This window comes from Pelmatolapia mariae, linkage group LG22 (assembly GCF_036321145.2).
Source record: "Pelmatolapia mariae isolate MD_Pm_ZW linkage group LG22, Pm_UMD_F_2, whole genome shotgun sequence".
Taxonomy (NCBI): domain Eukaryota; kingdom Metazoa; phylum Chordata; class Actinopteri; order Cichliformes; family Cichlidae; genus Pelmatolapia; species Pelmatolapia mariae.
In genome coordinates this window covers 5,695,185-5,719,547 of record NC_086245.2, presented here as the reverse complement: position 1 = coordinate 5,719,547, position 24,363 = coordinate 5,695,185, and the positions used below count along the sequence as shown (strand labels likewise).

General features: G+C 39.5%; 1 protein-coding gene across 4 annotated transcripts; it reads right to left on the bottom strand.

Moving 5' to 3' along the window:
• Positions 1 to 524: 524 nt before the first annotated feature.
• rxrba (retinoid x receptor, beta a) lies at positions 525 to 23,035 on the bottom strand. Of its 4 annotated transcripts, XM_065470311.1 has the most exons (13): positions 22,937 to 23,035; positions 21,999 to 22,147; positions 19,512 to 19,747; positions 18,837 to 18,990; positions 18,563 to 18,742; positions 15,591 to 15,611; positions 13,508 to 13,668; positions 13,135 to 13,264; positions 11,808 to 11,940; positions 9,089 to 9,124; positions 7,206 to 7,297; positions 6,960 to 7,065; positions 525 to 6,308 (listed from the first exon to the last, which is right to left on the bottom strand). In XM_065470311.1, exons 2-13 carry the CDS (start codon positions 22,012 to 22,014, stop codon positions 6,161 to 6,163), a joined length of 1,413 nt encoding a protein of 470 aa, XP_065326383.1. In that variant the 5' UTR covers positions 22,015 to 22,147; positions 22,937 to 23,035; the 3' UTR covers positions 525 to 6,160. The 4 variants fall into 4 exon arrangements, with proteins under 4 accessions (XP_065326383.1, XP_065326387.1, XP_065326385.1 ...); XM_065470315.1 differs by lacking the exon at positions 9,089 to 9,124; XM_065470313.1 differs by lacking the exon at positions 15,591 to 15,611.
• Positions 23,036 to 24,363: the final 1,328 nt, after the last annotated feature.

Below are 24,363 nucleotides of genomic sequence, written 5' to 3'. Positions count from 1 at the left end.
AAAGCAATTTTACCAAGGTGGGAGGAGACGGTCGGGGGCTACGGTTGCTGAAAATTGGACAGGACAAAAAGGTCAGTGCTCCCTCTAGAGGTGGAAAGATGGGAGTGCGGTGCCAGTGGTCACTCGGGGCCCTGGGGTCCTGCTGGACTGAGGAGGATATCGTTTCCCGAGGCAGTCGGAGCGGAGGCGGCATGTTCCCTTACATCTGCGGTCAGTCGGTGTTTTAAAAGAAACTGAGTGCACTCTGGTAACTTTTATCATCTTATAGACTTAAAAAAAAAAAAAAAAGACAAACACTTCTCGTACAGTATTAAAACCTTTACTCATGATACAACAAACAGAAACGAGATTCAGAATTAATGACTGAAAAAAAAAAAAGATTCATATTTTTTTTTTCTTCTTTCAATCCCCAAAGCACACAATAGTCAATCAGCTCCACATGTACGATGGAGTAAGATACAAACAGGACAAAGAACAGACACAAGAGAAAGAGAGAAATTAATAACGAGTGACAGATTCTTCCATTCTGATTTTACAGTTCTTGTTTAATACTTTGTAATAAACAAAAGATGAATAGCATAGATTGAAAAGACGGATACAAGAAACGAGACAAAGAAACTGTGTGTGAAGTTTTTAAAGTGAAGAGTAAACAATTAAGGAAGATTCTAGATCTACTGGAAAATAGTTTTTCTGTTTTTCTTCTTGATCAACAACCGAACACCTGATCTGAGTTCTTTAAGTCCCTGCCCTTCTTCTCCTCCCTCCTCGGCTCTCTGACCTACTCTTCGCGGTTCCTCCAACCTCAAACACAACCACCTCCTCCTTCAGCGGAGAAATCCTGTTCAGCTGATCCTTCCCATCAAGTTAATGTAACCAGACCCTGCTAACCACACCTATGCATTTTAGTGGGCTATGCACTGTTTTCTCTAAGGTTAGAACCATATTTTCTCCCTCATAATCTAAAACAGACTCTGAAAGGCTTTTGAAACGTCCACTTTTAGCCAGACAGGTAACACCCAGCGGCAAAAATACCAAACCAAACCCAGCTTAAGAAGAGCAGGTCCAGGACTAGGCTAGGCTAGCCCTCTTAAATCGTTCCTTATCCTAATTTCACTCATCGATGCATTTCCCTCTCCTTTATAAACCAAAGCAGATCTTTTTCGGGTTATTAGGACCCCGTGAAAAGCACCAATGCACAGCTTGAGCACCCAGAGGGGTCCACAACACTGATCCACTTCTCTCTCCTGTGACCAGCACGTCCCCTCTCCACACGTGCTAGCATTCAACTCCTATTAGGGCCCCTCGTTAGTAAGCATCACAGACGGGCCGAGGTGAGCACACACTCTGCACGATAATCACAACATATGACATGAGAGACAAGCGCTGGGGACTGAGTGGCCCTGCATTTAAAAATGGCCGCAAACAGCTTGGCAGTGATAAATAAACCAGTGAAGGTGGTGGCGGTTTTGAGGCTGCACAGCACACTCTTTAGCGTCACTGATCAAACAGGAGGGGCCTTGGCGCCGGGGTTAAAACGTCCAATCATAACACGGTGATCAAATCTTCAGTCACAGCCCGCAGGGGGAAAAAGCATATTTAATCAACGTCTTTATTCTCAAAAGCGAGTCATTTCAAAATGTAACAAAGATGGCGACAACAATACTGCTACACAGTCAAAAGGTCACAGCATGCGTCTGCCTTGAGTGCACAAGGTTGCAACGACAAACATTTGTGGGCGGTGCGGCGCAATCCCGCGGCCCCCCGGTGGAGACCACAGATCGCAGCAGCTCTGCCGTCAAGTAAAGTAAGCAAAGAGGGACACACACCACGGGATCCCTTCGCCATAGCTCTCCAAAGCTTTGTCCCACGATAAGCTTCACATCCATTTCAAACGAGTCCATTCTGATGCAAAGCCCGACAATTTTCAGCCCACGTGGGTGACTGAACGTTAAGTTTAAAAAAAAAAAAAAAAAGCAGTGGAGATGGGGCAGTACAGGAAGGAAGGAGGCTGGGCTGTACTGACAGAGCATCGGGCCAACGAGCGAGTTCATCACCCCTCCAGCCTGGCTCCCTTTCCTGCACCATTTTATTATTTCACGCAACTAATTTATTTAACAGCGCTCAGCAAGTCACAGCCAAAGCTACAGTTTCTGCCAGTCAAAAGGCGCAGCTGCAGAAGATTCCATACACATGTGCATAAAACCTTACACATACCTTAAAACAAAAGCTAAAAAACAAAAGCACCCAACCACCAGCTTTAGCCAGGACAGTCAGCCTGAAAGCTTGAAACGTCTTAGCACATAAAACCTGCAACAACTGTATCGCTGTTTTACTGTATCTGTTTATTGTCTTCTAAATGCTAAGCTCAAAGCAAAAATAAAGGAACCTAAAAAAAAAAAATAGCATAGCACAACTTAAATACATTGCTGTTATATGAAGGGATGGGAATACCTAAATGATTTTCCTGCCAATTAATATTAACTTATGTAACAGACTAAGCTAAAATGTACTAATGCCAGAAACACAACAGATATATTGCATGACAAGTTGAACCACAATGAGTATACAAGTTGCATATTTTGACTTTTGAAGAATCACCAACAGAGATCGGCGTCCGTTCAGTCAACTCTGCATGTGTGTCTAGTACTTAATGTCAACTAGTGAACCCTCCAGCACTGTGACTGGCTGTATAATGATTCCCATCCCAAGGTATAAACACGGTGCAGTAGCAGCAGGCTTAAACATTCAACAGAGGAAGCTCCAAAGCTAAAATCCTGCAGAGAAAGTTTCAAGGATATCAACCAACCAGAAGAGGAGATTATTCTCACCATCACACATCCTGAAGTCGGCATACTCTCTGAGCGGCACACGGAGGAAAAAAAAAAGAAGCTTGTTTAAGGTTCAAACCTAATCCACAGCCCAACTGTCTCAGGATAACCAAACCTGTGTCCAGACCACAGATTTCAAAGCTGAATGGCTGCAGAATCACTCAAGTCTCTATTATTTCATCTGAACCACCTCAAGTCACTAAAGCACTGAGACCATACTACAGCTTATACAGTACAAGAATGCTGGTAGATGCTCGTGCATCTCACCTAAATCATGAGCTTATCACCATCTCGCTTTGTTTGCTAATACATAACACGAGTCAGCAATGGTGCATAAGAGAATGAGCTTTCTCTGCACGTAGGAAATTAATGGACATCTGGAGACTACTTTGTTGAGTTGATCGTTTTTATGCAAGGAAAAAGAAGAAGTGAAACAACACCAAACTCTAAGGTTAGACCAACTTATATGTTAAACACAACACCTGTTTTACAGGTCAACTGCCAGCCTCTATGTCCACATCACATGGGGGAGGCCGTGGATCCTCTCTGAGAAGAAGTATTTGGACTATCTGCAGGGCGGGAAGCTCTTTGCTCATTCTCGTAGCTGGCGGACCCCAAAATTCAACAGCTACTTCCACTGCTTCCACCAGGCAAACTGCTTCCTATAATTACAAAACAAACTAACTCTGGCTGTAACTGGTAGAGCACAGAGCCTTATCAGCCACAGCCAACAAGTACAAGCACTTTGCTGGTATTCATTTTCCACAGTAGGGAGACTAAAATAAAGGCAGGGGTCATTAAAAAAAAATGAAAAAGAAAACTTCAAGAGGGAGATTCAGTTTTAAGCAAGAGTGGAGAACGGCTGTCTGATTTGTCTGTGTACTTGCATACTGTAATTGCATTGATGTAAATGTGCAAGTCTTAAATGAAAAGACCGTATTCGTTATTTAGCACCTGGTAGAGGACACTTGTGCCTCTTCCCTGTAGAATGATACTGCAAAATGTGTATCTAATTTCTATTCAATGTGGTGACTAAAAAGAAGGCTAAATATACTTCAGAATGTCAACACTCTTTTAAATACTAACAAAAATGGCAGCAAATCTTCATGTGTACCCCAGTATTGCTCGCCTTTGAGCACGTGTAGACGGTTTAATTCATAGTTTTAATATCTCCTGATCGTGTGGTAGCTGCATTTGACTTTTCACTGTAATTCTCAGATTCAGTTGCTCACAAATTTCAATCACAGTAAATGTCAAGTGCCATTGTCAACAAAATCAAGCCAACCAATTACCAAGAACTACAGGAAACATTGGCAGAAGTTGGTGCAAAAGCAGCATTGAGGTGTGGTTTGGCCCTGGGCTCAAAAAGGTTCAATGGTGAAGGTTTAATGGTTGTCACATGGGAATCAAGTCCAATGTTGATTCAACAGCTAAAAATAGAGCTTTATAATTTGTTTGGTGGAGCCACATCTTTGACGTTCTCAAGTGTGAACAGGCCTTTGTTTTCACATGACTCCATTTTTTTCTATTATTTACATCTACTGTACAAAAAGTTGCAAGCACCGAGCCCATACACAGTGAGTAAAGTTTTGAAAGAGTAGGTAGTAGGTGTAGGATTTCCATTATATAGAATCACAAGTTAATTCCAGGAGAAACATGACATACACGAGGATCTTTGTAAACATGGGGGCATCTTCACCGAACACGAGATCTATAACGAGCTGTGGGTTGCAAAATTACGCCAATGGACAAATTGTGCAAATCTCAGCTGCTGCTTTTTGTATTGCACAAATCCTGCTTTAACAGAGAGTATGAGTGCAGCACAGCATGCCTCTCAAACAACATAACTGCTGGGATAATCTTATTTACTGAAGAGTTTCCCTGAACTGCAGACAGACTGCTCAGTTACATGCACAACTGCTCAGGGAGAAATTCAAATCATTTTCCTCTTTTGTGTTCAACACACAATCGATTAAAAAAAATATTTCTGCCATTTAAAAAACCCCCATAACAAATGTAGATGTTCAGCTGTGCTGCGTGTCAGAACAGTAACGGTAATATAGTCAGTATATTCGAGGTTAGTGTAAACATCCAATCTCATTATTATTTGTTCAGGATGTGACTGAATTTTTATAACAAGTCACCACATCTGATTTGAAAATAACACAACAATAAGAAAATCCTACACTTAGTACCTTCAAGTTCATCTTAGATGTCTGAGATGGTCAGATGGTCATTTCTAGGAAACAGAAACATTTATACAGTTACAATTCACAAAAGTGCATAAAAATGACCACCAGCAAGAGGAGCCGTTAAATGAATGGGAAGTTAAATGAATACTCTTTTTTTTTTTCTTGCATGAAGCTGTACTTCCTGTGAGCCTCAAGCTGTTTAAAATGCCAACCATCTGCCAAAGTAGAGAAAAGGATAAAATAAAACTTAAAAAGAAAAGAAAAAGAAAATAAATTCAAGTCATTCTTCTTACAAAGCCCGCTGTGCGCATCAGGGCGGGAAGGACCATGTTTGCCTGTTCAAAGTCCTCCCAGCCCCCTTTTTCCTGGATTTCAAAGCCTTGGAAAAAGCTCTCATTTCATGAGTACAGTACTTCAAAATAGAAACTTAAACAAGTTTCAGCATGAATAAAAAGCATAAAACATTTCAATTTTTACAAGATTGGATGAGCTCGTTGGGAGGGTGTTTCTGCCTGTCCATTACAGGGCACCTCCTGACAATAAGAAAAAAAATGTTTTTGATGATGGACAGTTGATTGAAATGCTATGCACCTGATTTCAAGCTAAAATCAAACATGAATAACTAACTGGCTAGTGATGGATACAATATGCAGAGGTGCAACTAGCAGTAACCCAAGTAAAAACAGGGGAGGTACACCAGTTACACAGAAGCAAAAACCCACTGCGAGATGAAGATGGGAAAACGGAAGGCTAACTTAAAATTAAGACATTTACTGTATATGTAAGATAAAAAGGGCGTGTATTCCTTGAGTCATAACCCCCATGGAGGAAAACTGGATATGGGAAAACAGGTGAAAATGTGTGTGTCTCAGTATTAGGAAACTTCTTTTCACAGCCATATTATCTGTGTATTAGTTACATCATAGGTCAATCCATGGTTGCAATTTCAGGTATCTGCATGCGTGTGTGTGTGAAGACAATTAGCCAGGGTGAATGTGTGTTTTTGTGTGTACATTAAAACCAGCAGGTGCTGCAGTTAAGTGAGGCCCAACAAGGAGAGCCAATGGCCCAACACAAGGGGGTCGTGTTGGTAATCCTGGTGTGCACTGGATCCTGACCGGAACAAAGCTGGCTCCTCCTCTAGGTGAGCTGGTGAGGCGCCTCTAGCATCTCCATCAGGAAGGTGTCAATGGGCGTATCACCAATCAGTTTAAAGAAGAACAAGTGCTCCAGGCACTTTAGACCAATGGAGCGCAGTGCCGGGAGCCGGAGGAGGAGCTTTGCAAACCTGTAAGACAGAAGGAACGATGAGGGAAAAAATGGCCACCGACCTGGTAATGTCTTAAAATCAATTAAAATGCACGAAAAATTGTGAATAATTCTTCAGATTACAGAAAGAAAGCATCCTGGATAATCTGTTATTATAACGTATTTAAGCAGAACTAACAGTTTATGTATTCCAATTCATTTTTTCACAAAGTATCTGTTCATAGTCACGATATCTAACAGTGTACAGCTCAATTTATGCTTATAGTACACGTTCTCCGAATCTGCCCCTATTACTGAATTGATTTTCAAGCTACAGGAATATCAGCTACACGGCTACTTTATGCCAATCTGAGTTATCTGATACACCTAAAAAAATAAATTATAAATTGTTTCATTTTTTAAAAAAAGTCAGCGTATTTAAGAGGACTTGATTAAATGCTGCCCAGGATTCTTGGCTGTTTTATAACTTCACACTATGAGCACAATTAAATTTTATCAAGATACAGCCATTCAGCCATTTTGTTTGGTAACAGCCCAGAAACTAATTCAGAAAGGCAGACTGTGTATCAGCTGCTCTGTGCAGCGGTGATGAGTGTACGTGGGTATGTGTAAACAGCAGAGCCAACAGTGACTTCACCTCTTGTCTGTATTCACATGTGCGATATCTTACCTTCCCTGCTGATCGGGATATTTCTGTTTGCAGTAAGCCTCGAGAGATGCGTACACCCTCTCTCTTAGGAGCTCCACCTCACTGGAGTTGGACAAACCCTTAGCATCTTCAGGTAAAAACAGAATATTTTCATTATTTAAACAGTTTAAAATTCCTTCAGTTTTCCAGACATTAATGAGTCTGTTTAATTTTAGTTTTCCCATTGACACTTTCACATAATTTTCAACATTGCACCTGCCCATGTACCTGGATTGAAGAGAATGATTGCTCGAAGGCAGCCCAGCTCTGTCTTGTCCATTTGCATGTCTCTCATTTTACTAACAAGCTCTGTCAAAACCCTGAAGAGAGGAGAGGACAAGAGATATGCAAAGAGAGAAATCCCAAACGGAGACAGTAGGAAAAAGCCGGAAGAGAGAGAGGGGGAGAAAAAAAGAAAGGATTGTGCCAGTGAAGAAGAAAAAGAGGGGGAAGCGATAAAAATAGGAGAAAGTACATGAGAAAAAGACAATATTAAGTGAAACAGAGAGACCAGATGGCAAAACCACTGCTATTTATGGTTACTTATTAATATAATGACTGTAAGTTAGGCCATGGCTGAAAACTGCTGGTTCTGCAGCTGCACCGGTGACTGAATCTGTCCTATCATGAAAATGGCTGGCAAATGTCAAAATCTACAATGACTGGAGAAAAAAAATGGTTTGAGTAATTAATTTGTGTCTTTCCCTCAACTGATCATGGAGGAGACACACTCAGTTCAGAAAAATATTTTTCATTTACCAAACACAGACACATAATTTGGACCAAAGCTTTTGAGAATAAACCCAAAATGTATTTAGTGAAGGGAACATATCCTGCTGTTCTTCTGATTCTCTCATGTCTATGTTAAACAGGTGTCCAGTTTTTTTTCTTTTTTAACTCTTCATTTCAAGTACAAAGCTGTGGCTGTGGGGACAGCAGTCCCACCCATCTGCTGTTCAAACCTCCTGTTTGAAAGGCACAACCAGTGAGAGGAGGTAAAACGGCTCGTTTCAGGCAGTGGATGGACTGAGGACCTGCACAGGGACCGAGGTGGAAATAAGCCCAATACATCCCCTGTAATTCCTAACAGTAATCCTTTTAACATAATTTAAGGTTTAAAAAAAACTACACTTTTCCAGGACTGTCACCAGCATTTTGATGAAATGCTCACTTTTAAAATAATTTCTTAAAATTAAAAGTAGAATGGCTACTTTTAATTTTTCACAACTGCATGAATAAATGCAAGCAACTAACAAAAACATAACCTAAACATGAAAATGTCACAATAACAACATTTTCAAACATTTCATTCAATGCATTTATCAAGCTTTAGTAGATGTTGTGTTTTGCAATCTAAACTATTAAGTGTTTCCCCTCCAGGCAAATGAACTGAGTGAAAGAGGAATGGGATACAATCCAGAGAGTAAGAGGAAGAAGTGATGACCGTTAGAGACTGCTTATTTGCTTCTCCATCATCCTTGATCAGAAACGAACATCTGTTTTTAATGACGGGGATTTTTAAACAGACACCGCCTTAACCAACATCACGATGCACTGCCAAATCAATTGTTTTATGCACGGCAGCGCTCTGGATAAATGCCTTTTTTTCCCTTTACATATTTACTTGAGAAAGTGGAGGAAATGAGGAGTAATTTATGGGGTACATGTCATTATTTTTATACTACGGGTATTTCCCATCTGACAGCAGCCAACAACACCTCCACTATAAATTAGGGGATCTAAACTTTAACCGAGGACTTAGGTAATACAGTATTTGCTGTTCACAAAGGCAGTCCACACATTTTGTTTCACTCGGCAGTCGTCTAACCTAAATATACTTTATGTTCTAAGAAAATGAAGTGCCAAAGTGCAAAACATTCAGTGAGAGGATGCATTCAAAGCCACAAACAACACATGGTGTCTGACAGCACGCCTATCATTTACAATTTTTAGTAGGTGATGTTCAGACTTGTATCCTGTTGTAAGAACCTGGCTTGCAGCTGTAAGGCTGCAGGAAAGTATCAATGTTTCCACGTCGTTTGTTTGTTTGTTTTAAGGTTGACTCAAAGAGGAGGGGTTCAAGGAAGGTGTTTGTGTAGTGGGGTAATTACCTGTCAAATATGGCCCCAACCTCGGCATTGTGCGCCCTGTGTATTCAATCACAATGTGTTATTACAATGTCATTACACAGTTACAGTACAGTACTTTCTGTTCTGAGCCCTTCAGCTGTACAGGTAGTGCACAGGTAGTCCATGCTTACATGTGATGTGACATGGTTATATTAAATTTGATGTCTGGTTTAAGGTTTGCTTTATTGTGCATGTACTGTTACATGTTGCTAAATATGGACCTCTGTTAGAAATTTGATGTGCTTTATTACATTATAGTGTGCAAGCTCACATGATTCAACGATTTGCACATGTATTAAAACAAGCACAGGCTGTAACAGATTTTATGAGCCAAATGCAGGACAGCAGAAAAAACATCTTATAAACAAGGCCCTTCAACTTTTAAATGATGATTTTTCTAGCTAAATGTTAACAGATCTTGAAAATAACCTGAGTAAATGTCACTGAACTGTGTCTGTTGGATGAAGAACAGAGGCTTGACGAGCAGAATACAACATTCAGGACAACAAATTAACCACACACAAAAAAGGAAAATAAAACACATTTAAAACAGCACAAACACAACAACAGAGATGCTGTCGACCTTTGTCATCGATTTATTGTCATATAAATGTGAAGAGTATGTAGGCAAAAGGTCACAGTGTGCTTGTTTCCTGTGTGTGTGCTCATTACGTTATCTTTCCTCTTGGCCATGTAGTCAGTAGCAGCATTATAATATACTAAATTTAACTGTTCAGTAGCTTCTTTGAATGAGGTCAGCAATGACCATAATTTAGTATTCAACTGAATGAAACACTGCTAGGCAAGGACTGGGTCTGCTTGTTCTAGGAAAGGGTCATTGACCAGGGAAGCAAACAGGAAAGGATGTGCAATAATCAATGTACTTTCTGCCTGTCCAAACTCAAAAGTAAGATGGTAGCTTTCAAAATAAGACACCAGAGTCAAGTCACTATTAAGACTTACATCTTTTAAACCTACATCGTATTAATCTGGACCTGTCCAGCTTTTGTGTTTGCTGAAATTTGTCCGTTAGTTGGTGACGTTAAATGATGTGTTTTTCAGTTTGAGTTTGTGTGTGGAGTTTCTTTCTTTTCTTTTTTTTAAAGAGCTTGTGGTATTTTGCACTTCAGGGCCATTAAAGCAAGACGTCTACAGCGAGTAACGTGTTACAAAGAAATATCCACATCCTCTTTCATAAAATATGGTTCAGTAGACTCAAATAGATGCTGATGCCAAGCGGAAACAGAAGCCTGCTGCTAGTAGAGAGCAGTGCTATGAGAAAATTACCTTTGAGCCATTTGCAACAAGCCCAGCATGATTCGAACCAAACTGGATTTGAAGCCAGGATTAACCCTTTGTAGCAAATTAGTAATCTATTAATTTGTAACTACTGTGAATTAAAACACTGTGATCAAGCCAAAACTTTAGATAAGATTAACCAAGAGCTGCAATACGCATACTGTTTTTTAAAATCAATGCAAAAACCGGCTGACATCCCATCATGACATAAAACACATTATTACACCTTACCTTTTAAAGTATTAAGTGATGGAAGCTGAAATAATGCAGAAGACTAGAGAGGCCACGTATGTAGTAATGAATAGTTTTGGCCATAATTATGTGAGTAAATTGAAAAGTTTCTAATGCATCAACTGCAAACAAACAGTGCACTGTTTTATTCTGGGTCGTCGTCCAGCAAACCTCTCGGCTACGAGGGGAAAACCCCCGCTCAGCGCAGCCACACATGCCTGGGGTGCGACTTGGCCGGTCAGTCGGGGAAATTTGCCCCCTTCGTGAAGCTGGCAACTTTTCAATCTTTGGCCTGCGGTCATAAACGCTACGTGGATTGTGATCTGATGATGGTTTCTTGTAAACACACTGGAGTTTGTATCAGAACTTTTATCATTTATAAATGTGCTACAAGTGTCCCTTTGTATATCTGCATCCATATTAAAGCACGATAATTCAAAGAACATAAAGTTTGACATCTTTAACTTATAATTAAATCTGTTAATGCATGTTAAGCTAGACGTACTGAAATTGTGGGGGGGAAAAAAGATAATAAAAAAGGGAAGATTTAACACCTTTTAACATACTTATGGCCTCTAAAACATTCTGCACAATAATTAAATTATAGTCACATATTTTTAAAGACATTTCCATTTCATATTTGCACATAGGATTGTACATTTGCCAGCCATTACCACATTACCAGATTATACGATGAGTGATATGCCACTGAGTGTGCAGGAGTTTGCATGCATGCCTATTGCTAAGTATTAGTCACCAGCCTCCCTGGCATGCGCTGTGATCCTACAGGCAGCACTACAGAAGCAAAGTCTCTCAGCCAATTACAGCCAATGCAGAACACAGCAGCTGCAGCCAGCCAAAGATGAACACTGTAACCTCGATTCTTGTTCACTAATCCAGAGAAACCGAAAGGGATTTCATTTTGGCTTTCCAGGATCCGCTTATTTTACTCTATAGTACATGATTTTATACTGCATACATGTAGACGTAGTACACTTGAGATTCAAAGTAGAACGGCTTCTGAAAATGCACTTATATAACAAAGCTAAAACCCTCTAGTGAACACAATTTTCAGTTTCATGCCGCCTTCTCCCTAAAGCTGCGGAGAGTCCCAAATGTTGTTTGTGTGTCAGAGTTACACAGTTTGTGTTTCCATACATTGCAGCATTACCTGTCAAAGATAGCTCCAACACCTGCACTGTGGGCACTGTTCCTGTGGACATGCAGGCCTGTGGCCAGTAAAATCCCGTCCTTCACCGAGATGGAGCGATGGGAGAACGATGCAATCAGGAGCTCATTCCAGCCTGTTGAAAAGTTGGTGTCTCAGTATCTTAAATGAGGTTTATTTTATGTCTAAAAAACAAATACATTAACCTTCATTTATTAATAAATGTTTATAAAAGCTTTAATTTCACCCTGTAAGCACATTTTTTTTAACCACACGATTGCCTTCATTTGAATTTGGTCGATTTTAATCTTTGGTTGCATCTAAAAATGGCAGAAGACCCTAAATAATTTCCTGATCATTTCAATATAAAAAAATGTAAATAAAATTCAGCAACTACTGGTGCAGTGGCTAATACATGAGACAGATCCCCAGTTCAAGACTAGGACACACAAAGCCAGCCTCAGTGGGTCACAAGCTACTGTGCTCCTTCTGCAAAGCCCAGAAAAATGGGAGAGATCAGGCAGAACATCAATCATAAAATGTGTGGAAAATCAAAGACACGGATCCATTCAGTGTGAAAACCCGTCAGAAATAAGAGAGCATCCAAATTTACCTCTATAGTAACTTTACTTCACAAAGCACAAAAGCAAAAAATGTCAAATACCCTTGCAAAAATATTGTGCAAGTTTATGCTTAACTTTTCTTGACTGTAGTGGCTGCTGTTGTAATAACTGCATCAAATATACTGCTCAATATATAAATAAGTAAATAAATATGGGAACACTTAAATGAAACATGACTGATGAAATAATTATTCAAGTTGAAAATCTTTACTGACACAGTGTGCAATTTATTGAGAACAAGACGTAACAATGGATCTTGAAAACCAAAATAATGAAATCAAAATAACATCAAAGAGTTAAACTTAACATTGTTAAATTGTTTCCTGAATTTCTTTGATCAGCAAAAGTGATGTTTGCATTCTTCTTTGATGCACAAGTGAGGCTAAAAGCTGCACTGGAAGTTTTAAGACCGTGTTACAGTAAAATATAGAAAATCCTGAGAACTAAAGATTATGTAAGATTAAAATGTTTCAATTTTGATGGATAGACCATATGGTGTACTTTATATCAATCCATGCATGGTGAAGATCAAACTGTAATGCCATTGTTACAAAGAACTGCAGAAAAATGTTCATTGTTTGCAACAACCGCCCTGTTAATTGTGCATTTTTAAAACTGTTGGAGTATATCATGATAGTTTTAACTAAGAGTAAACCCAGTAGAATCTCACCTGAGTCATTAGACCGGATCAAATCAGACTGACTTACCTGCACGTAGCAAGATGACCTGGTCATCCAGGGGTAACTCTGAGAAATGAGGGATCCTCTTGGCCCACTCCACCAGGGTGAAGAGCTGCTTGTCTGCTGCCTGGCAGATGTTGGTGACTGGATCGTTGGGCTGAAACAAGCAGATTTTCAGTATTAGTGGTACGGATTTCATTGCAGCTTTAGTGCATTACTATGTGCCTGTGAATAATATTTAAACTAATCTGACGTCTAACAGTAACTGTTTCACGCAAAGCTCAAGAAACACATAAACTGGGAACTGCTGTACAGTTTGTTTAAACTCAAACTTCCTTTGATAATTATTTCTATTGTTAAAAACATCTAAAGGGTTTATTTCCACCCCCAGGCTACTCACAGAGCTGCCGCCCGAACTTCCATCTGCATGCAGCTCTGTCTTCTGCTCTACGGCCATCTCTGCTTCCAAAATCTTCTCTACTGGCATCTCCTCGTTGACTGCACTGGTCGACTCCACCTCACCATCTCTATCCTTGTTCCTCTGCCGCTCCTCTTGGACAGCTGCAGGACAAGGGAGAGAGGAACACAGGGGAAAACAATAAAGGGCAAGAAGGTTGGAAGGGAGGAAAAAGTAGGAAGAGCAGAAAGGAGAAAAAAATGTGGGTGGGTAAAATGAGTGAATGTATGTTATTATGAGAGGAGGAGGAAAAGTACACAAGCAAAGGTATGGCCAAGAAAGCAAATGATTTGGGTAGGCAGGCAGATGTGGAGAACAAGAATAAACAAAGATGAGCCAAGGTAAATAAAGTGAGAGATGCAGAAATGGAGAATAACAGATAATGTGTGAACAATGAGGGATAAAGATTGGTGTAGGAAGAGGTGAGCATACAAAAGGAAAGAAGCAGAAAGATTCAAATGAATTTTGAAATATGAAAAGAAACAAACAGCAGGGAGAGAGAGGCACATGTATACACAGTTCATAAAAAAGTCTCTCATACTGTCTTTCATACTTCTTTCAGGTCCACAACTAAGGCAGAAATAGACCAATTAAGACATACCACATAAATTATTAACAAACCATTTTATAGACAATCAGGAAGAAATTACAGTGAAATCAAACTCAGAGTGTAAGCGCTTTTTCCTAGATTTAATTCCAATTCCAGGCAATTAACAGTTAATGGCTGGAACAAAGTTTTTGGAACTATTAAATCCCTGCCCTAATAAAACTAGGTTTCTATTTTCATAAAGTTCAAGCAATCTAGTTATTGCAGACAGCGCCCATGTAAATGCAATCAATATAAATCCATGAAATCACTCTACTTTCCCTTTTCATGAGGTATTAAAAAGCTGTGTTTAATAAAAATATGGTTTTCATTCACTTTAGATGACCTATTTTTGTGAGTTTTTTTAATATACACAGTAACCAGATTTTTAAAAAGAAATAAAAAATAAATGCACAATTACATTAAATGTTAAAATAATCAAATTCATAGTCTGTTACAAATGATTTGCAGTCAAATGTTTTGACAGTCTGATATCCTGCAGACATCAGCAGATGCAGATTATGTGACTTGGCCGCTTTGGTTTGTTTAAAGTACCAGATTTATGCCATTGACCTAAATTTTGTAATAAGACTTGTTTTTTTAATAAAGCCTGTTTAATAAGTGTACAAGCTGACAACCTGTTGCTGTTGTAGCAGTGCTAAAGTCATTCAGCTGCCTTTCTGGAGATTCTCATGTCCACCATCCTGGACTAAAGCTGGCGACAGTAATTCTGGTTCTGCTTGCTGGGAGATCCGCTGTGAGCTGGAAGGCTACTGAAACCAGAAACCGCAGCAGGTGGAGGACTGGTTATCTGCCACTACGGCTAGCTCACTAAGGCAGCAGAGCAGAACAGAACCAGGACTACCAGTGCCAGCTCCAGTATGAGACAGTGAAGATGGAGTCTGTCTGCAGTGCAAGACAACAGCTGGTTGGCTAATTAAAAGAATCTGGATACTGTTTTTAAATCTACTTTATGTGTCCAACAATCTGCACTGATAATTGTTGCACTTACAGGGAAAAATAATAATAATGCCAGTGGCAGCAGGGTTATAAAAGAAACATGTATCCTCACAGTATTCTTACTACTACCAAGCATCAGTTTATTCTTAAATAAATGTTTCCACACGGATGAGGACCTCTTTTGTAAGTGTGACTCTACTGGGCTGCACCTGGTTAAGAGCATAGAATAGGTAACTTAAACTAGTGTAATGATGACTGAACGAGTGGGCATACTCAGCAAACTTTCCCTGTAACCATGAAGGTTAAAAACACATGGGGAAGTAATTCAAGGCTGGCACTGGTCCTCCTCTCAGCACTGGCAAGAAACAGTGGAAAAATATTTTAAACTAGCTGCTCCTAAATGATAGGCAATGTAATATCTCTGCTTCCTGCTCACTCATACGGCACAGACACACACCCCTCCCTCCCTCTTCTCCTTACATCTGTCGTTCATCTTGGCCACTACAGAAGGAGGGTGGGGGAGAGAGATCGAGAGGAAACAAAAAGAGGAAGAGAGGGGGAAAGGGGTTAGTGTTTACAAGGCTTACCCACCCCCATCTCCCTCTCTACCACTCTTTACTCGCTCTTTCTATCCTCCATCGTACACATATTAAAGCCTTTTCAGTCATGGAATATGTAGCATTGCTGCTTTATCAAGCTCATCATTTAGATTTGGATGATTTGTGACATTTAACAGGCAAGAATAGAAAGCAGAGGAAGTTGCATATAATTTAAGAGATCATTACAGTCCCTTTAAGATACAAGTCTTTTCCATAATCAGCATGAAGTGAGATTAGCTCTCTAATCTGAGTGTCAGGCAGAGATTACACTCCCTTGCAGAAGTACATGCAGACAGCTGCAGACACAGAGGAAGAGTAGTTACTTCTATTATATTACTTTGTAGCAAGCGTGGAGCACTTTTGGAGGAAGCATACAAAGTAGATGTGTGGACAAATCTGCATGGCCACAGCAATTTAGAAGGAGCGCTGACAGCTACACAAAGCTTTGTGTATAACTTCTAATGTTGAAATTTGTGTCACGCGGACAATCACGGTGTAGCAGATAGGAATACAACAGTGGCGTCAGCAACATTTCCAGCAGCTTTACTCAAATTTGCAGCATCCGAATGATGCCTGGAATCACATGGAAGCTTGTTAAGAATAATTTATTTTGTTGTTATGACTGGTGAGGAAAATATACAATAAAGACATCTCACATGAATTGGTTCTGATTTTTTGCATGCCTTCCATTTTGATCGCTCTGTTTAAAATATGATTTTATTAAAGGGGTTAAATCCTACTTGGACAGATCTAGTGGGGTTTCCATCTTGTCTGTTACGGTTAACTGACCTGCGTGCTTATACAGGCACGAGACCAATTTGTTAAACTGTCATCAGATTAAGACAGAAGTGTGTGTTTTTTAAATAGTTTTACACATGTATTGCAGCCCTCAACTTCTCTATATTGTTATTTTACAGCACAAACCACAAACACAGTGAGCGTGACATTAGCAAGTCGTTAGCTTGCCACTTCCCTTGTAAAAAGGTGGACTGTGGTGATGTGCAAATAACTCCGGTACATAGTCCAGAAGATTTACCTCTACTGAAATGATGTCATTAGTGCTGCCTACTGAACACACTATCTAAGCAGCTTTCTCACCCTAAACCACATGGAGTAGTGCTAACGTGTGAAAACAGCTTTAAATAAAGGAAGAACATTTGCAAGCAGATGTGTTTAATTTTATTTTTATGGTATATCATAGCTCTTAAAATGTTGGGTGAAGTTAAAAAGTTAGGCTCAGAGTTAGGCTGCAGAAACTGCAGACATCAAGTGCCACAGAAAGCATGCTGCCTCGAATGTTACTAAATCTGTGCTGACTTAATACTCCACAACCACAGTGACAATATCAGCAACAACAGTGGTGACATACCTTACATTTAACTTGCATTAAGTCATTATCAATGTTCAAAAAATATGCATTGTACAACGCTAAGGAATTCAGTGCTGATTTAATAATAGGACACGAGAAAGCACAGGGTGCAATATGGTTAGCTTACTTACACTGCTCAACTCTAAGATGCTTAGCAGCAGATAATCTCAGATGGACTGGCTTAAAATGGATATAACGTAACTTTCAGTGTTAAGACACTTGTACAAGGCAAGATACAGATGAGTAGATGTTTGTAAAGGTTTCTTAAGGACAGCAGTGAGAATTCTGAATGGCGTTTGATGTTTCGTGCTAATTGCCATGTGATCCATTTTAACATTGTTATTGTTTAATAACTGTTAACAAGGCATGACGTCTGAGTAAATATCATTTTCTTTTTCATTAATCCAATTTATGGGACAGACATAAAGCTCATTGGTAGTGACACAAAGATAAACAACTGATATATATATATTTTTTAAGTTAAAACCTCAGTTCAAATCTTTTCTGTTTGTTCCACTGCGGTCTAAAGACACAAATTAGTCAAATTAATTTGTGAAAAAAAGCACAAAATTAGATCAGGACAAATCAGTGTCAGAGGTACTGTTCAGGCTGTGTCAGGCTGAACTACAGTGCACACAAAAACACAGCAGAGCAACCACAATGGAAGAAATATGCACTTTGGTAACCTCACACAAAATTTGTCAAAAGCTACAGTTTTGAGCAGGGTTATACCGAGGTGTGAGCTTATTTATTTGTATTTCAGAAAAATGTTTATTTCCTATTTTCACTTCTTTGTTTTCACTCTCCGTTCCTTCACTCGTGCTTCGGCTCACTGAAGCTGCTCTCCATTTCTCTCTCTCACCCTTTGAATGGGGACATTAGGGGCCAAGATTCAATGCTGTGTTTACAAACAGTAACCAAAGATTTCTGTGGTATACTTTAAAGTAACCAAACTGATTTTTACAAACTATTGCGCAGTGTGACTGTGAGGGGCTGGCTCAATTGCTTCATGTTGGCTACTCCACCAGTCAGAAATGATCACTGCTGCAAACCCCACCCATTACATTTTCACAAGTACAATCCCCCAGGCAGGGACTTTTTTGGAAGTTTAAAATGGAACTTAATTTAGATACTGGTTCCTGCAGCAAAGGCACCAAGGCCAAAACACAACACTGGGCCTATTGAAAGCGCCTTTCAGGACATTATTCTTGGCCTTTTGTTATACAAGAATAAATTGCAAAGCTAAATCAGCAACACTCTCGTCTAACTATTAACAGTAAAAAACCTTTTAAACGTTTAAAAAAAGAAATTGGTGATTTTATAATGGATTTTAGGACACTGCAAGTTGTAAAGGATGCAGAAAGTATTTTGTGTGTGAATATTTGGCTCTTCGTGTGTTTAACCTAAACTTGTGTGGATAAACAGGAATAACACAGAGGAGATTTAGAACAAGCAGATTACAAGGCCTTTTCCTGCTGGCTCACCTTCTCTCTTCATGCCCATGGCCAGGCACTTCTGATAGCGGCAGTACTGGCAGCGATTCCTCTGTCTCTTATCCACAGTACAGTCTTTATTGTCCCGACAGGTGTAGGTCAAGTCTTTTCGCACTGTTCTTTTGAAGAAACCTTTGCAGCCCTCACAGCTGTAGACGCCATAATGCTTACCTAAAGAGAAAAGGGAATAATTGCTTTTAATCATACATGAATCTAACTCAGAGGCAACACAAAGAAAGTAGCTGTATTTTAGGCGTTTACTCACCAGAGGATCTATCTCCACAGATGGAACAAAGACGTTTCTGGGAAAGCATCGGCCCAGGGCTGTGGGATGACAGCTGTTTCAAGCCCAGTGGAGGTTTCACATCATCGGAGCTGCTCACTGCATGAAGCCCTGACATCGACACTGTTGAGTTGATCTGAGAAAGCAACAGAAAAGATGCAAAATGCAATGAAAACCAGGCTTTTTATGATACATTATTCACTATTCCTTTTTCATCTCTGTAAGAATCCAAAGACTGTGTTTAATATTACCATCAAGACTGCACTATAAACTTTAGAGGACACTGAAAATGAAACATGGGCCCTTTGCACCTAATTTTTAACCTACTTACTCTTCTCTCTCTCTGCCAAATGTTTGAAAACAGACAGCTATTAGAATCTTCCATGTAAATAACAAAAAACAGAAAACAATATAAATGGGCTCATAACAAAGAACAAACATTTTTGATATCAAAGACTAACACTAAAGCAAAAACAGCATTTTTTGAATACTTTGCGTTTAATGTTGAGCATATACAACGTGAAATATTTTGAATGATACTGATTTACAGAGTAAAGTTGGTTTAGCCATCACTTTAGCTGTAGCAAGCTCTAAACCCTACAAAATGACTGATAGAGCCACATGTACTGAACCATACTAAACAAAGCAAAATGTCACCTGGGGGCTGCTAATTGGGCCGTAACCCACTGACGGTGTGCCAGGTAGGCAGGGCGACCCCAGCGAAGAGCTGATAACAGAAAAGGGGGAACCGATGCTGCTGATGGGGCTATTGACCCCGGCAGTGGTGATGGGAGGCAGGGAGGTCATGGAAGCTGCAGCTGAGGGAACCAGCGGAGGGGAGCGCTGGCCCGAAGGTGGGGAGGACACAGACGAACTGTCTGGGCTGTGGGAATCTGATAACAGACAGCAAGATGAACAATACAGTAACTTTCATTATTCATAATAACAGTACACAGCAAAAACGCCTAAGTCTATGGATGGCTTTCTCAGCGATGTTTCATCAGTGAGATGTGTGTGAAAAGTATGGAAAACAAACTGCATTAAGTGAGAGCTTACACTAAGAAAGTATAAAACAACTGCTTAACACTTTAGTTCAACAATACCTAAAGTAACTTAAGCCTTTAAGTCATCAGGAGCTCCACAATATTGTCACATGACAAAACTAAAAACATTATTTCTACAAGGGATGTTGCATCGTGGATCAAGCTTTTTTACAAGCTGCTTTACAACCGTGCAACCACATCAGTAATGTCCATCCACCGTTTGCTCTTCCTGTCATATGGAGTGCAAGGATCAGTGCCCGAGCAAAGCTCAGTTGAGTCACTTGTTTACATTTGGGTCACACGTCACCAGCAGGTAGTATCGGCTCCTTCACAGCTTGGTTGTAGTCAACAGTTTGTTTCTGCCTCAAGTGGTTTCCACCGTTATCAGGAACAGCTTCCCTGCATATTTTGCAAAGCACTGTGCTTTGTTGGAGGTTGCTGAAGAAGCTCCTTTTTTGAGTGGTAAATTATCATTGGATGCAGACACGGGGCTCCTACTCGTACAACAGATGTGCCCAAGCTCGTCTCATTTAATTATATCATGATGTCCTCCTGAGGCCCAGCCTACTCATTTATGTCCTCTGTAATGGACATTTGTTTTTGGCCTATATCTTTTGACTTACTAGAGCTACTCTACTAAGTCCTGATGTGCTCAACAGAGGACATCCTGACCTTTCCAATGATATCTCATGTGACTGGGTGGCCTCTTTTAGCTCCAAAGAGGCAGGAAATTATAAAACAAGTTAAACTGAAAGATACTTTTTTTCTTTGGTTCTCGGGAGGATATGCCATTTCTATATACGTAAAGATACCTGTATTATCGTGGATGAGGTGATATAAATTTCTCTTTGCTTTTAACATTGACTTTAGGGCGAAATTAAGTCAAATGGAACTCAGTAGTTATTCTTTACATTTCTAAAGGCAATAAAAAAAATTCTTACTACAGCAATTTGCATGGGTTTTAGTAGAAATGTGTGTTTGTTCTATGTTATTGGTGCAATATGTGAAAAATATGAATATTAATATGAATAAATGTACTTCATTTGTCTGAAGACCCTATTTGACTCTGCAATTTCAATCAAATTTATTTTAAAAAATAGTGACAAAAAATATTGTTGTAAATAATACATAAATTGTGTTCTTCCCCATCATCATTCCTTAAACTAGTCGGTTCCTTCCAAAGCAGCATTCTTGCTGCTTTGGGCCATGTACTGGCTGTCGTCTGATGTAATCACTTTTTCCCCCCTTTTTTTCCCCAGGAACAAAAATCAGGGAATCACGTCGTCTCACAAATCATCTACTGCAGGCCGAGAAGAAAACAGTGCTTTCAAAAACAAATCAACAAAGTCATCAAATTGTGCCTTATATTACTCAGATTTGTGTGTGTGTGTGTGTGTGTGTGTTTAATTTTAAGTGGTGCATACTTTCTCAGCTGTTCATGTATTTCAGGGGAAAATAAATAAATAAATCTCCATCACTGGCATGAGTTGTTATTACTTTCCTGGCTTGGGAATAAAGGTTCAAAGTGCTGATAGTCTGAAACGTTTTGGATCGAGGTTAATGAAAAACAGAATTAGAGTGAAGAGTGCCTTCTTTTTAGCACAGTAACAACTTTATGATTGCCTCACAGTGAAATATATATATAATTTATTTTTTAGCTTTGACATGTTTTTATAGTGCATCGTTTAATTCTATTCCTACATTAGAACCGTCAAGTTGAACACATAGATTCAATCAAATGGGAGATTTTATTTTTAACAGTACAACAATTATTAAAACCTACTTACTTTTAGAAGAATGGCAGATGATATTTTGGACACCACACACTGATTTATTTAAAAAAAAAAATCTTTTACCTGGTCAGCTGTGTCAGATATAACACATCTGTTTAAACTTCAGCACTGTGATGTTTAAGCAAGTCTTGTTTTAGTTTCTGTTCCTTCATACCACACATCTTTCATAGCTACGATTTTACAACAGATAATAGTGTAACATTGATCTATTAATAACACTAGTTTCCAGATGCAAGTTATCTAGACAATAATCCTGTCTGCAGTGCCGAAAGATTAATCTTTGCACATTAGTTCTTCCATTTGCTTACCTCTGCTGTCTCCCATGATGGTGGTTGGGGCACACTGGCTTACTGACAGCTACAAGCCGACGTGCTTCCGTCTCTAACAGCCCGATATCAAACTCTAGACCGCGGACTGAGGCCCGGGCCGGAGTTTTTTTGGGAACCCAAAAACGGCTCTGAAATTCCAACACAAGAAAGAGCACCGTATAAAACAGGAGTGTGACACAGAGGGCTCATTTGGGCATAAAGATGCAAAACAAAACTATCGAGGCTCCTATCTTTACACGGCTGTGAATTCTACCTGTGCTTAGCATTATAAATATTTGCGTATTTGATGCATTTTGGGTGATTTTACGTAACGTTACAGCTGGACGTTTTAAAGCAGCCAGCTGCTCAGCTGATGCCAAGATTGTCTTTTATAGTACAGATCGAAACACCCGTGTTATATTCCGCAAATAAGCAGCATGCTGATACCAAAACACTGCCTGTCTTATCTGGGTTCAACGAGGTGAATAAAACACCCCAAACCAAATGAGATGGAGCCCAGACAGATGGCAACAACCCATCGTTTCTCCATGCTAGCTAACGTTAGCCAAAGCTCGTAAACTAACCTAGCTAACTTGCAATGTCTGTGACTACCGAGAAGCAGAGTGGCTTGTATTACATAAAAATCAAGTGTCATTAGACCGATTAACACTTCCGTTAAAGCTAACAAGCTCTGGTAATAAACTGCGTGAAAATCATAGTTTAAGTTGGCAAAACAAGCCTATCGCTAAAGCTAACTACACTTAGCTACGTAACTTGGCTAGCATGCTAGTTACCACGAAAGCTTCGAAGGAGAGCGAAACTACCGAGAACAAGCCACCCCATCACTCAGTCCTTCTTCCCCTAACTATACAATCTTTTTAAAAACACTCTGAATATTTTAAGTAAATATTTCGTGCAAATAAATGGAAGTTACTAACGGTTTAGCGGCTCAGCTTCTCCGCATGAAAAGATGTGGCGACTAGGCCTCGTGTGTGTCTGTCTCTCCCCCCACTTTGCCTCGTAGTCAACCCTCCCTCCCCCTGCAAGGATGAAAACATGATGATGATGGTGGAGGATTTGGCTTAGTGCTCTCTTACAGCTCAACACTGGCTTCCATTGCCTCTTTAAGCAGGACGTGGACTGTGCGGTGGTGTTGTGCCCCACATGTCACTGAGTGAGGGAGACACATCCAGCGAGAGGGTCAAGAGGTCAAGACTAGTTCAGCTCAGTATGTCAGCTGCATAGATGAAAAGGTTACTGGCAGACACTGAGAAATCAATGCTAATCATAATAATCCTTTATAGCCTTTGTGGTCTTTTCAGATTCAGTATTCAAAACACTTAACTACCTAATTATTCAAAAATATTCTTTTGTTATTGCAGGAGGTGCAGATATGTAAGGCCTACAGAGGAGACTGATGTTTGAAGAAGAAACATGTTAATGGCTGCTTTGCACCTGCAATGGTAAAAAAAAAAAGATTTGTCTTTGTGGTGTTATCAAGAAAAAGCTATGCATATCCCAATACAATGCAAATTCAGCTGTGTTTACCTCAAATGTACCTTTTATTCTTTGTAAATATATCAGCTGTGAAAGTTATTAATAGTTTATATTCTCAACAGCTGCATTGGCAACACCTATAGAATGTTCAAGCAGATTTTTTTCTGATCTTTTTTTCCCCATTTTCCTTTTAAAAAAGGGATGTTGGAAAAGTCTGTTGCTTTATGTAAAAGGAAAATCATTTAAAACTTGATGAAGCAGCTACAATCAATTTATATAAACATAAAAGAAACAGCAATGAGATTTGAGGAGACATCAAATAATCTGTAATGATTTCACAGTGCTAAGGTGACTCAAGCGTACATACCTCTATTCATACATTACCACTAGTTAAATGCAAGATTTCTTCTTGATGGAAGAAATCCATCAGTGAAGGGATGCTGGCACTCACAATTGTCACAGTTTTTGTTGCTTTTGCCAAAATTAATGCTTATATATCTGTCATACATTAGTCTTTCGGGAATGTTTATCAAGGTAACAGCTTAGTTTAGTTAGCTTTACTTAGTTTTTAGGTTTTGTGTCTGAGATGTATCGACATTACTAGCTGGCTGAACTGGCTGAGTTCAGATTTATTAGTTTAGAATGAATGAAAAATGTTCCCTGTCATGCCTTTCTTGCTTTCATGTGGTCTGCCAGCCTGCGCATTTTAACTAGATTAATTATTTATACCATTTATGAACTGCAGTGTTGATATCGCTTACATTTTGACATAAAATATAAGAAATAATCCATTACATTTTGAAATCTTAGAGCCAGAATGTGTGTCGATGTTACAAATTTACAAACTCTAGTGCAAAAAAGTTGGAAC

Coding starts and splice junctions, on each gene's coding strand:
- rxrba (XM_065470311.1), bottom strand. Junction 7,298..9,088: donor GTTGGGGCCATATTTGACAG/GTAATTACCCCA, acceptor TCCTCTCTTCAG/GGTTTTGACAGAGCTTGTTA. Junction 7,066..7,205: donor AATCATTCTCTTCAATCCAG/GTACATGGGCAG, acceptor TTTTACCTGAAG/ATGCTAAGGGTTTGTCCAAC.